Source organism: Cricetulus griseus, chromosome 3 (assembly GCF_003668045.3).
Source record: "Cricetulus griseus strain 17A/GY chromosome 3, alternate assembly CriGri-PICRH-1.0, whole genome shotgun sequence".
NCBI classification, from domain to species: Eukaryota; Metazoa; Chordata; class Mammalia; order Rodentia; family Cricetidae; genus Cricetulus; species Cricetulus griseus.
The window spans coordinates 118,182,301-118,195,237 of NC_048596.1; the positions used below are offsets into that span (position 1 = coordinate 118,182,301).

Sequence of the window (12,937 nt, forward strand, 5' to 3'; positions counted from 1 at the left end):
CCAACACACAGACATACACATACATAATTAAAAATAACAAAAGTAAACTTTAAAAAAAATTAGGGACTAGAGGTGTGGCTCACTGGTAGCATGCAGGGAGAGAGACAAAGATTGAGAGAGAGACAGAGAGAGAGAGAGAGAGAGAGAGAGAGAGAGAGAGAGAGAGAATTTCAGTGTTTGCAAAGGCATGACAAGAACTGAATAGTTAAATTAGTATACAATGCACCCAAAATATTTTATTTGGCTTTAAAACTCATGTTGCCAGAGAAAATTTAATGAAATGAGAAAATGTACAACATGAAGTTAGACGACAAACCTATATAAATTTTACATACATATTATATATGAACAATATATAATACTGTTGGCAATACTACTAAACAAATTTGTCTGTGTGCCTATGTCTATTTGGAGAGTAACGGTCAGTACTGAGAGTCTTCCACAATCACTGTCTACCTTAGTTTCTGAGGCAGCAGTGTTCAGGGAGCCTGGACTTGGCAGCTGGCTGGCCAGTCAGCCCCAGAATCCTCCCATTTTCACCTCTCAGCAATAAGCATTTTACTCTCCCAGATACCTTTCTAACCTAAACAATTTTTAAAAGTCCTTCCCATTTTCTACAATAAACCTGAAAATTCTGGTATCTGCCAACTTCTTCTATATAAAGATTGCTCTAAGATGACAAATGAGTACCACGTGTGTCAGCACTCCTTGTACTCCCAGCACTTGAGGAGGCAGAGGCAAGAACATCAAGAATTACAGGTCATCGGCTGCCCAGAGAATCTGAGGCCAGATTGGGCTACATGAGATCCTACTGGGAAGGACCAAGAGAGAAAAAGGGAAAAAAAAAAATGGCAAAGCTGTTCCCTAAAATGACTTCCATCTATCCTAGTTTGTTTTTAAATTTAATTTTATTTATTCTTCTCTCACACAATACATCCCAACCACAGTTTTCCCTCCCTTCACTCCTCCCAGGCCCCACCCCCACTCTACCCTCCTTGTTGAAAGTTCTGATATTCTCCATTCCTTCCTTGAAACATCTATGCTGAAATACACTACATCCTGAATCCTCAGATAAGAGAAAGAGCAGTGCATCTTTCACAATTGCTGGGTCCTGTTCGTAGCGGCTGGGCTATGATTGGTTTTCTGCTTTTTGCGAACTACTCTGTCATTTTATGTTATGTGACTGAATCAGATCTGCACCTAAAAAACAAGTATGGGAGTGAGGGAGGGAAGAAGGGAGGGAGGGAGGGAAGGAGGGATGAAGGGAGGGAGGGAGGGAACGAGGGCTGTCTTCTTACTAAAACTAAGCTAAGTGTATTAGAGATTTAAGATAGGCAACTTTAAAATTAATCTCTGATGAATCAGAGGTAAGACCACTTCAAAGGGGAAAGCCGAACCCTGAACCTTCTAAGTCTTGTCTACACTAAGTCTATCAAATGTTTCTTGACTTTTTTTTTTTTGGATATAGCTCTGCCTGCCTCTGTGTGGTGGTTTGAGAATGATACTCATAGGTTATGTTGAATGTTTGCTCCCCAGTTGGTGGAACTATTGGGAAGGATTAGGTGGGCTTTGGGGTTTCAAAAGCCTCCCACCTCCTCAAAGCGCTCTGCCTCTTGCTTATGGATTTTGGTATGAGAGGCCAGCTGCTGCTCCAGTGTCATGCCTGCCTGATGCCAAGCTCCCAGCCATGACAGTGAGAAATTCCTCTGGAGCTGTAAGCCCCATTTAAACACTTCTTCCTCGAAGCTATCTTAGCTGTGGTATTAGCAGGCAACAGAAAAATAACTAAGATACTATGCCTCTCCAGTACCAGGAGCGAAGGCATGTGCCATCATACCCAGCTCTTGGAAGTTTTTATGGTAGTTTGAGTACACAAAAACTTGAAATCTGAGGCAATAAAGTAAGGTTATGTTGTGTATGACAGAACTCACAAACCGACAAATTTGGTGTCAAATTTAGAGTGATAAATTAGTCATTTATCTAAATATTGCAGAGTAAAATAAAATGGTTAAGATATATTAATTATTTACAACTTACTATTACCACCCACTGACTCTAACTGCATAAGGGCACATCTACTGTACTTGTAGAACCAAAAAAAGACTGACACAGAAGGACTATTCTCTGGAGGGGTCGACACATTTCTCCCACTTTCCTGGCTTACCTCATAAAGCATGAGTCGAATGTCAGCCTGCTGCCCTAAACATCTTTTCAAACTGTCCATGATCTCGAGGCAAAACGTTTCATTGGCAACAGCGTTGTAGCGGCTATGGACATCCACGTGCACCTGCAAGGGAGAGTGACAGCTGGTGGCCAGCCTTCTAAAGCGGTTCCCATTAAGGAGGATGTGCTCCCAATCAGGGAAACACACTAGACCTAGCTCTCCCTCCACTGAAACACAGGACATGTGCAGATGGGATTGCCCTCGCCATGCATTCCACATCACTCATGTTGGCTTGAAACGAGCTAGGTTTAGACCATTCTAGTAAGATTGACTCTTCTGCTCCACAACGCAGCTACTCAGGAAGGCAGCTGGTTACCTCATGCCACAACGACCCAGTAGTCACAACATTCATGATTTCATTAAGAATCTCAAGACTTCCACTAAAAAGTCTAGCTCTTCACATACACAAACACCAAGGAGCTTTACAGATAGGCTAGTGTTGTTTAGCTGTGCACATACAAACAGGGAGGCAAGACACTCTTACATATAAGCAAGATCTTTAAAAAGTACATTTTAAAAAAAGCAGGATGGAGCAGATGAAGGGTTCTTTATTTAACCTAACATCCAAGTGCCTCCATTGGTAGCCCTACTAAAGAATGTAGAATTCAGAAAGAAGCTGTGTGGACCGTGGTTAACTTTGCAACAGGGGCCTCTCAGGGCCAGTTCACCGTGCTTGTCCACTCAGGAAGGAGTCTTTGGGGCTGCTGCTGAACCTGCTCACTGCCCCAGACAAAAAGACCATCATCACCACCTCTCTAGCACTATGTCTGCCTGTACACACCTTCATGTCCTGCCATGATGATAAGGAACTGAAACCTCTGAACTATAAGCCAGTACCACTTAAATGTCTTCCTTTATAAGAGCTGCTGTGGTCATGACATCTTTTCATAGCAATAAAATGATTGAAATATTTACTTTGTTTTATTCTGCTCTAAATCTTTAAATGAGCATGATATATATATATATATATATATATATATATATATATAACATAACACATATATTTCAATCAAGCGTCTAGTTCAGCAGCTACAGGAAGGCTATTCTCTACCACAGCAGACAGCAGTCTAACATAGAGCAAACCCACTACTATTAAGTATGGGATGAAGACAGTCCTCACGCTTACATCTCTAGCACTCAGGAGCCAGAGGTATGAGGGTTACTCTAAGTTCAAGGGCAGCCTGAGCTATTGAGACACCGTCTAAATGGCTTCCATGTTACTGGTCTTGAAGCAATGTTCAATAGACAGAGTGACCCTTACCTGAGTGGCACCAATAGACTGACTGCACTGTGAGGACGACAGGCTGCCTAAGACTTTAAAGTTCTTCAAGAGCAGCAAAAATCCAGCAACGGCAGATTTCCGGGAATCCAGCTGGCTAGCTCAAGAATACACAGAGAAGTTAGCAGCACAGGAATATGCAATGCAATGCAATGCAAAAATTTACACAGGAGGAATATGAAGACTACTTATGGACAATCAAGCACAAGCCAAGCCTAGCTGAATTATAAGCTCAAAATAAGGTACCAGGTGTTCAGAGCAACATGAATGCAGTTGATTGTTTTCATTATCTAGTTAACCCCATGACTACCTGTACTTTTTATCCTGCTTGCAAGACTCCATGGCAATCTGAAGAATCCTGAGAGGCTATAATTGGGCTGAAACTCAAACCTACATACTGAACTGCAATGGAAATTGCTGAGTTTTGCTGTGTCTGAATGAGTGTATTCTCCTATAAGTTTCCTGTTTATAGAGGTGCACAATACTTGATGCCATATAAACCTTCCATCCAGAAAAATGACAACTTCTGGCTGTGGCTCAGTGATCAGGTTATAACACATAGCCCTGTCTAGCCCGAATGCTTTTGGGTGAAGAGTAATAAAAGACTGTCAGTTCTAGAACAGAGATAACAGCTACTTGCCAGTTATTCCTCTGGACATATATGAGAGCATTATAACCAACTTGGTAACTGGGTATCCTATCCTCCAAGAATCAAATGCCTTCCACGCATCATTGTATTACATTTTTAGGAGACAGTATTAATCATCTCTAGCTTATATACTAAACAATAAAGGAAGAGGTATGGGGGGGGGGGGCACTGGGTAAGCTCCAAGGAGGACACAGGCCCTTTAATAATCACTGGGTCCGCTAGTGTCTGGGCCACAATTTTGCTGCCTACAAAAGTGAGATAGTTGAGTATATTCTTTTTGACTCCTTTCCCCTTGGTGTGGTGGTTAGCTTAAGTTTTCAAGCCTTTGCATGAGGTACTGTAGGGGTGGGAGAGTGGGGTGCTGGAGATCACCAATACTGATGGTAGACTATTCCCAATACCATGCGTTATCTAACCTTTAGTTACTTATCTTGTCTAAGCCTAACTGTCCCTGTGCAAAATGAGACCTGTAATAGTTTGCACTTCCTGATGTTGCCTGGAACTGAATGAAAAGCAGGAAAAACCTTTGGCATGATGCCTCACCTGCTTAAGAGTGTTGTGCCGAGTTAGGGATCCGCATGACCGCTGTGAGCAGGGGCAAGCAGGAAATAGCAGGGATAACTTACATTAGAAGGTGTAGCCCCCCTGTGGTCTCAAGGAATGCGACATACCTGGCAAACATAGCTTTCCGCAAGACGAGGATCAAGGCATCTCTCATCGACATGCTGACTTTGAGAAGCGGCTGAAGAACAGAGTAGATCACCCACCCCATATTAGCTTAGCTCCTTTCTGTGAATGCCACTGGGATTCTGTGTGCTCTGGGTCTGTTTGTATATATGGCCGATGCTGATTATACTTAAAGACAACGGAGCACTTTGAAATAGTAACTTGAAAGTTGTTACTGTCAGGCATGGTGATACACTCTATAATACTGTGATGCTACATCTATTATTTAAATAATCCTGTATTTATCTAAAATTTATTTAATATGATACTGTAATCCCAGCAGCTCAGGAGACTAGGGCAGGAGAACTGCGACAATTTGAGACCAGCCTTGACTACCCAGTGGGTTTCAGGGTAGCTTGGGCTACAGAGTGAGATCCTATCTCAAAAATCAATCAATGACACAAACAAAAGAGTAGTTTGAGTGCCTTCATGAACCCACTGTGCTGACTAATTTTCTAAATTGACCAATCTGAAAATGAGCTGAAGGAAATAGACCTACATGGGTGTGTGTGTGTGTGTGTGTGAGAGAGAGAGAGAGAGAGAGAGAGAGAGAGAGAGAGAGAGAGAGAGAGAGAGAGAGAGAGACAGACTTGGGAAGCAATCCTTCTCTGTGCATTTAGCCCTTCATCATGAAACTGTGTTAGGCTCAGAGGAAACACAAGTTCTGGCATACGTGTTTATGAAAGATGTTCCAGACTTTCCCTTCTAGACAGTTAAAGCTCGGGTCTGGGAAGCAAGCTGGTGTGTCAGATGACTTACCTGCACAGCCTTGAGCAGACCTTGTACTGTCTGAAGAGGCAGGAAGGACAAATAGTCGAAAGTCTCCGTGACTTTAGAACAGCTCTGAAGAATTAAAGGTGCATACAAGATGATATCTGAAAGCAGGTCTGAAAGCAGAATCTATAGTTAGTTGCTTCACATAAGTATAAATAAAGATAAGGAATCATCTAACATCTGTATGAGGAAAGAGATGTTGAATGTTTTTGTCTTCTTTATTAAAATATAAATTTCTATTGCCTGTACATAATTTTTCCCAGTGTTACCAGGATAGTTTACCATTTTTGTGATTATACAAAATAGCAAAATAAAAATGTCTAAAAGAAAGAATACAACTAGGGCTAGAGAGATGGCTCAGCCATTAAAGGCTAGGCTTACAACCACAAATATAAGAGTACAAACCATTACACTGATTGCACAAGTGCCAAATGTATTCAACATTAGGTCCTATCAAGAATATATAATATATATAATATATATATATATAACATATATATATTTTTTTTTTTTCTTTCAAGAATTTTAGTACTTAGAACACAAGCAAAAATATCTCAAAAGAAAAATAACAGACTATCAAGTACCTAGTAATTCCAAACATGTATTACCTAACACACAGTAAAAACAGAATTTAAACAGGAAGTGCACAAGAAGAGGTCATTGTGGGTATTTTAGAAGATAAAGATAAAGAATTATTCAAGGTTGTGAAGGAACACAGGCCGACTGTGCAGGAAAGTCTAAGAACAACACAGAAGGGGATAGGAGGTCAGTAGATGAGTCGAAGGATCTAGAATAGCAAAATCGGTGTGGAAAAGGTAGGTTAGGACTGAAGTGCCAGCACTTGAAACGTCAGGAGGCCAGGCTGGCTTCAAATTTGCAATCCTCCTGCCTCTGCCTCTAGAGTACTGGATTACAGATGTGTATCATTGCCACGTCTGGTGAGAGATGATAATTTAGAAAAGAACGTACTGGCTGGGCTGTGGTAGCATATGCCTTTAATCCCAGCTGGGGATTAATAAACTGAGTGTCTAACCAGAGAAAGAACAGATTACATGTAAAACAAGTACAAGAAAGAAAACAAAAGTGGCAATCATCAAAGTGAGAACACAAAGCAATGCATCAAAAAACAGAAAGCTGTTTGGAAGTTCTCGGGAATGAGAAAGGAGCCACTAACAGAGGAGGGGTCCATCGTCAGGTCCAGGGGTATGCTTCCTACACATCTCCACCCAATCTTAGGCTTGACGTCACATTTTGCAGTAATGTCATACAGAAAGGAAATTTTACAATTTGGTAAAGTCTAACTTATTAATTTTTTTTTAACATTTCCTCCTTCACGTACTATTTTTTAATAAACCTTTCTCCAACAGTTTCTAATTATTTAACACTGTCACCAGCATTTGGTGAGGTCATTTTTTAAATTTTATTTTGGAGACAGTGTCTGACTATGTACCCTTAGTTAACCTGGTGCTTGAACTCACAGAGATCCTCTTGTCTCAGCCTCCTGAGTGTTGGGATTAAAGGCGTGTGCCATGATGCCTGGCCATGGTCATTCTTTTTAAGTTTATGCATTTTAATAGGTGTACAACAGTATCTAGTTATGCTGTTTAATTTCATTTCCCCAGTGCCTAAACTGAATATGGAAATATTCACAGTATATATACATGTTAAGTCATTAAATTGTCATCCTTTAAATGTGGAGATTATATCAATTAGACATCATAAAGTTATAAGGTATAACAAAATATTAATTATTGAACTTTATTGAACTCTAAAATTTAAGGGTTAAAGAAAAGTTACCAATAAAAAGTGTGTGTGGGATGATGACAACTGGCCATCGGCATGATAAGAAACCCAACAATTACAGTTCTGAGGACCTTCTCAAAGTCTCACAGAAGCCAAAACAGGTCAAACAACAGACCATTTAGCAAAACTGGTGGGTAAGAAAAAGGCAATGGATTTCAACACTAGGAGATACCTAATAAAAACAGACAGGTAGAGATCAATACATGGAAAAGGACAACACCAGAGTGATAAACTCAAGACCAGAGTCTCAGGCGTTCAAGGCCAGCATCTGTCACTTAGCAACACAATAGGCCTCACTGGAGACCTGTAAACAAGAATGCACAATGGACATCCCGCTCATCACTTAAATATTGCCTTACTGACACCAGACAAGTGGATTCATCTATCTTATTGGCATCATAGTCAGACACAATACATTAAACTATTACATCATTATTAAGGACCTTTGCTTTCTTTTCTTTTTTCCATTTCTCCTGTGTGTGCATGGTGTGTGTGTGTGTGTGTGTGTGTGTGTGTGTGTGTGTGTATTGTGCATGAGTGTATATGCGTGTGCTGCATATGTGTGGGAGCACGTTGAGTGATGTGTGTATGTACATGCATGTAGAGATTGGAGGTTGAATCTGGAAATCATCTTTGATCCCCTCCCACCTGATTCATCAAGGCAAGGTTTCCTAGTCAAACCCACAGCCCATCAATACGGCTACTTTTGCCAGTCAGTTTGCTCTGGGGATTCCCTCCTCCATTTTTTGAGGCCACCCAGCCCACCTGGCATTTTGTGGGTTCTGAGGACCCAATCTCAAACTCCAGCTGAACACAGTGGGCATTTTAACCACCGAGCCATCTCTCACACACTGTAGATGTTTGTTTTCTCCCTAGGCCTGAATCGTGACATTTAAAAGGAAATATTCTTAAGAATGTATTTGAAGTTCGTACCTAAGAAATGATTGATGGGAGAGGATGTCCGAGTAACGACTCTATTGAGGACTTGCTCCAGAATTTCCTGTCTGATCATCTCGTGAATCTGAAAGAATGGAATCAACAAAGCATGCCTGGGTGACTTTCAGCTTGTTAGCACATCAATACATGTTAGGCAGAACAAGAATAATTTGGACATGTGTGAAACTCAACTTTTCTGACAAATCAGGATACAATATGAATCATCTGGAAAAAGAATCAGCTCTTTCCTCATTCTTCACCCAAATGATTTGTTAGGCAAGGAAAGTGCTTATTGTATTAATGTAGAGGTGTGGCTCTCACAAACGCCAAGATTAGGCATCAAGGCCTACTCCCACTTTAGGTGTCCAGTACAGTCAACAGCCACATTTCTGACAGAATCAGTAACTTTTATCCCTAAATGTAAAACTTAAATACCCATGGAAAATTTTAGAAACAAAACAACAAAATCTTAACCATAGTCTTCTCAGCTCCAAGAAGCAGAGCAGGTGTATCAAAAAAAAATTAAGAAATTTAACTTGTATTTTTTCTAAACTCTTATTTGAATTTGGTTACTCTGACATTCTAGATATTTTAAACTTGATAGTTACTGATTTAATAGCAATTATATGCTCTATAGATATTTTGATACAATCAGCACCTCTGAAATCAAATGGAACATCTTGTTTTTTAAAAATATAGATTTTAAACAAAAATTCATTCTAAGAATGTTGTTAACCATATTTCTTTTCAAAAGTGTATGAGTGTTTTGCCTGCATGTATGGATGTGCACCATGTGAATGCCTCGTTCTCAAAGAGGCCAGAAGAGGGTGCTGGAGACCCGGAGCTGGAATTACAGTGGGTTGTGGCCCCCATGAGATATTGGGAACAGAACCCAATCCTCTGCAAAAGCAGCAAGTGGTCTGACGTGCTGAGCATCTCTCCAGGACCATGGTGGTTCTTCATCGTCAACTTGATTTTGGCTTTGTTTTGAGACAGGGTCTCTCTATGCAGCCCTGGTTGTCCTGGAACTCATTTCACTATGTAGACCAGGCTGACCTCAAACTCACAAAGATCTCATAGAGATCTGTCTGCCAGTCTCCTGAGTCCTAGGATTAACGGAGCACTTCTGGCACTGCTAGCCCGTGATGAAACACAGACTACGCTGAATGTGGACTGAAGTATGCAGTAAGCTAAGAGACAAAGAAGGAACAAGCCAGCTAGTACAGGCTTGACCTGGTCTGTCTCCTTCTGTTTGTCTCTTTAGCTCTTTTGTGCGTTCTGTGGTCTGTCTCTCCACTTTCCAGCCCTATCAGGTGAGTAGCCTCCTCTGTCCTGCTCCTGCTGCCTTGAATGATATTCTGACACATCTAGGCCCAATGGCATTGAGTCAGTCAAGCACAGACTGAAACATCTGAAATTGTGAGCCAAAATAACTCCTCTTTGTAATTTGTTTCTCCCAGGTTATGCCAGAGACAAAAGGCTGGCATACTGTTTACTAGAGGGAAAGAAATCTACCTGCCATTCAAACTTAAGGTTTTAGTGAAAACTCCTGGTTCAAGGCAATACAGTGGAAAACTATCTAGGAAGACACCCAAGGCTCTACTCCGGTCTTCTGTACACATGTGCACACAAGGACAAGTGTACTCACACGTTCACATGCATATACCTTTCCCTCTCTCAACACAAATAAAAAGAAAGAAAAATGAGTGTAATCTGGATCTGTAAGGTTTCAATACCACCCCAAGCTGTCACACACACTCTGCCAATTGTCAAACTTCCTTACATGCCAAACTTCCAGGCAACATCTTGCTCTATTTATATTATTTAGATATAATTTGAAATTGGTAGTCAAGTTAGACTCTTACTGTCTTAGTTAAGGTTACTACTGCCGTGATGAAACACTATGACCAAAGCAACTTGGGGAGGAAAGGGTTTGTACAGCTTATGCTTCCATATCACAGTTCATCGTCAAAGGAAGTCAGGACAGGAACTCAAGCAGCGTAGTGACCTGGAGGCAAGAGCTGATGCAGAAGCCACAGAGGAGTGCTGCTTAGTAGCTTATGCTTTATGGCTTGCTCAGCCTGATTTCTTACAGAACCCAGAACCACTGGCCCATGTATGCCACCAACCACAATGGGCTGTGCCCTCCCTCACTATTAATAAGAAAATGCATTACAGGCTTGCCCATAGCCAGATCTTACGAAGGCATTTTCTCAACGGGGGCTCCCTCCTTGCTGATGACTCTAGATTGTGTCAAGTTGACATAAGACTATCCAGTTCACTTACCTTAAAGGTTTCCAGCAAGATATTAGCTCCCAGCTTACATGCATGCTGGTTTGTCATTTTAGAAAGACTGGAGCCAATTTCAACAGCTCTCCCATCAAGAATCTTTTTTGGCCCATATGAATCCATTAAAATGAAACCAAGTTCTATCAGACCTTGAGTTACATGATCCCAACTGTGAACACTGCAAGAAAACAAAGTGTAATCAAGAGAATCTTAGAAAATACCCATCCTCATACACAATGGCATTTGCTCATTTAACTCAGATCTCCTTTCTCTGCACGCACTGTTATTTGACAGAATTCTTACTGTGGTCATAGAAATGTAGGCAACAGGTTTCCAAGGCAGACAGAACACTTACTTAGGGAGAATCCATAAATTATGGGCTAGAGGTGCAGCTTAATGGTAGAATGCTTATCTAGCACATACAAGGCCTTGGATTCAATCCTCAGTCAAAAATAAAAGAAAGTATCTAAAATACTTTAAAAAAAAAACAGAAACCAAAAATATAAAAAGAAATATACAGTATTTCAATGCAATGACCATTTGCAGTTTCCACTCAATATTTCACAACCAGTAGCTTTTTCAATTCTCCTTTCTATGCAGCACAATGTACACACTTAAAAAGTTGTCCCTCTCTAGACTGAGATTCTGGAGGGTTCAGACCATCATGTAGTCACATTTTTACCCACATAGCCCAGGCACAAAGCACTCAGTAAAGCATTATAGCATAGATGGATGAATGATGTGGTTGCAACAGGATGAGCTAAACTACAAATAACCTTTGTAAGCAAAAGAACCTTAGTGACCACCACTTGATGTCACCCTTTATCGTGGCAGGGATGAGCTTAAATTGGTCTTTACATCAACCTGTTCAGACACAGGAAAAGTGTAAGGCAGCACTAAACAACAAATGAGACAGCTGTGCATCTTAACAGATTTAACAATATTCACTCTGGAGAGAAAGATCAAGATAAATAAAGTATATGTTCCATTCTTCCACCCTAGTACTTAGAACATAGCAAGATACACACATGGGGCTGGGGATGTAACTCAGTTGATAGAGTATTTTTCTAGCATACAGGAAGTCCTGGGTTCAATCCCCAGCACTGCATAAGACTGAGCATGGTGACATACACCTGCAATTACAGCGTTTGAGAGGTAGATGCTGGACAGTCAAGGTCATCCATGGCTATACAGTAAGTTCCAAAGCCAGCCTGGGATACATTAGACCCAGTCTCGAAAAAGGCTGAGTATTACGGCCTCCTCTGTCCCCAGACCCCTGTCGTCCATGGCAGGTCAGGATCTTGTTTGGGATATGATGGAGAATATCCCTTTGAGGCTCTTGTAGTAAGGTGGTAGACAGGGTACAGTCATGGCCTTCCCACTGTGATTACAGGCGTACATTGTAATGCCTGTCTTTTTACATGGGTACTCATGCTCACATAGCAAACACTTACCAACTGAGCCATCTCCCCAATTGCACAAAACAAGAATATCAGTGTTTAGGAAAGATATAAATCACTATAAAGAGTACAAACCTAAGTAACATGTAGCATGAAAAAGGAAGATGCATGAACGTAAACTTAAATTTCAGAATAGCAAAGATTAGACAAAAGTTGTAAAAGTTTCTATGAAGAAAAACACAGGTTATCTATGATAACACAGAAATCAGATAATCATCAGACTTTCCACCAGCAAGCAAACAATATCCAGATACAGAACAGACAGAGATGTTTCAGAGCCTGTTTAGCGAGTGGAACACTCTGAGAACTCAGTTTCTCTAATTTGCCTGATGTGCAGAGTTCACATCTGAATCTGAATCAGAATTCCATCCAGCACATGAAAAAGACCTTAAATTATGGCTTAAAGTGTAAAACTTTATATTTAACCCATAGACAAAGAAAAGTATGACAGAATATTGTTACAATAACTACTTACCCTGCAATTAATAAACAAAATAAAACAAACATCCTACTGTTTTCCTTGTAGTTTAAGTAGGACTGTATAAAACTGTTAAGTCAATGGTCAAAGATAAGTTAGTATTTTTCACTCACTTAAGAAGGTGCCAATAAAGACTTAGGCTAAGAGCGCTGCAGCATCAAAAAAAAAAAAAAAAAAAAAAGAACAAGACAATGCTTTATATTCTTGTTAGACAGCAGGTGTCTAAGAAATCAGGCCCTGAGATGGAAGGGTTTTTTTTTCCCTTCAATATAGAAACATTTTCTCTTACCATTTATAAGGGACAGAACTTTAATCTTAC

At 40.5% G+C, this 12,937-nt stretch overlaps 1 protein-coding gene across 4 annotated transcripts in view; it reads right to left on the minus strand.

Annotated features, from left to right (window-relative positions):
• Positions 1–12,937, minus strand: part of Fanci (FA complementation group I) — a 58,275-nt gene that overhangs the window by 25,738 nt on the left and 19,600 nt on the right. For all 4 annotated transcript variants that reach the window (XM_027408190.2, XM_027408192.2, XM_027408191.2 and 1 more), the window contains exons 13-18: positions 10,678–10,858; positions 8,389–8,476; positions 5,638–5,765; positions 4,824–4,894; positions 3,486–3,600; positions 2,165–2,287 (exon numbers count right to left, since the gene is read on the minus strand). In XM_027408190.2, the coding sequence (XP_027263991.1) occupies positions 2,165–2,287; positions 3,486–3,600; positions 4,824–4,894; positions 5,638–5,765; positions 8,389–8,476; positions 10,678–10,858 (706 nt within the window). The remainder of the gene's footprint in view (positions 1–2,164; positions 2,288–3,485; positions 3,601–4,823; positions 4,895–5,637; positions 5,766–8,388; positions 8,477–10,677; positions 10,859–12,937) is intronic.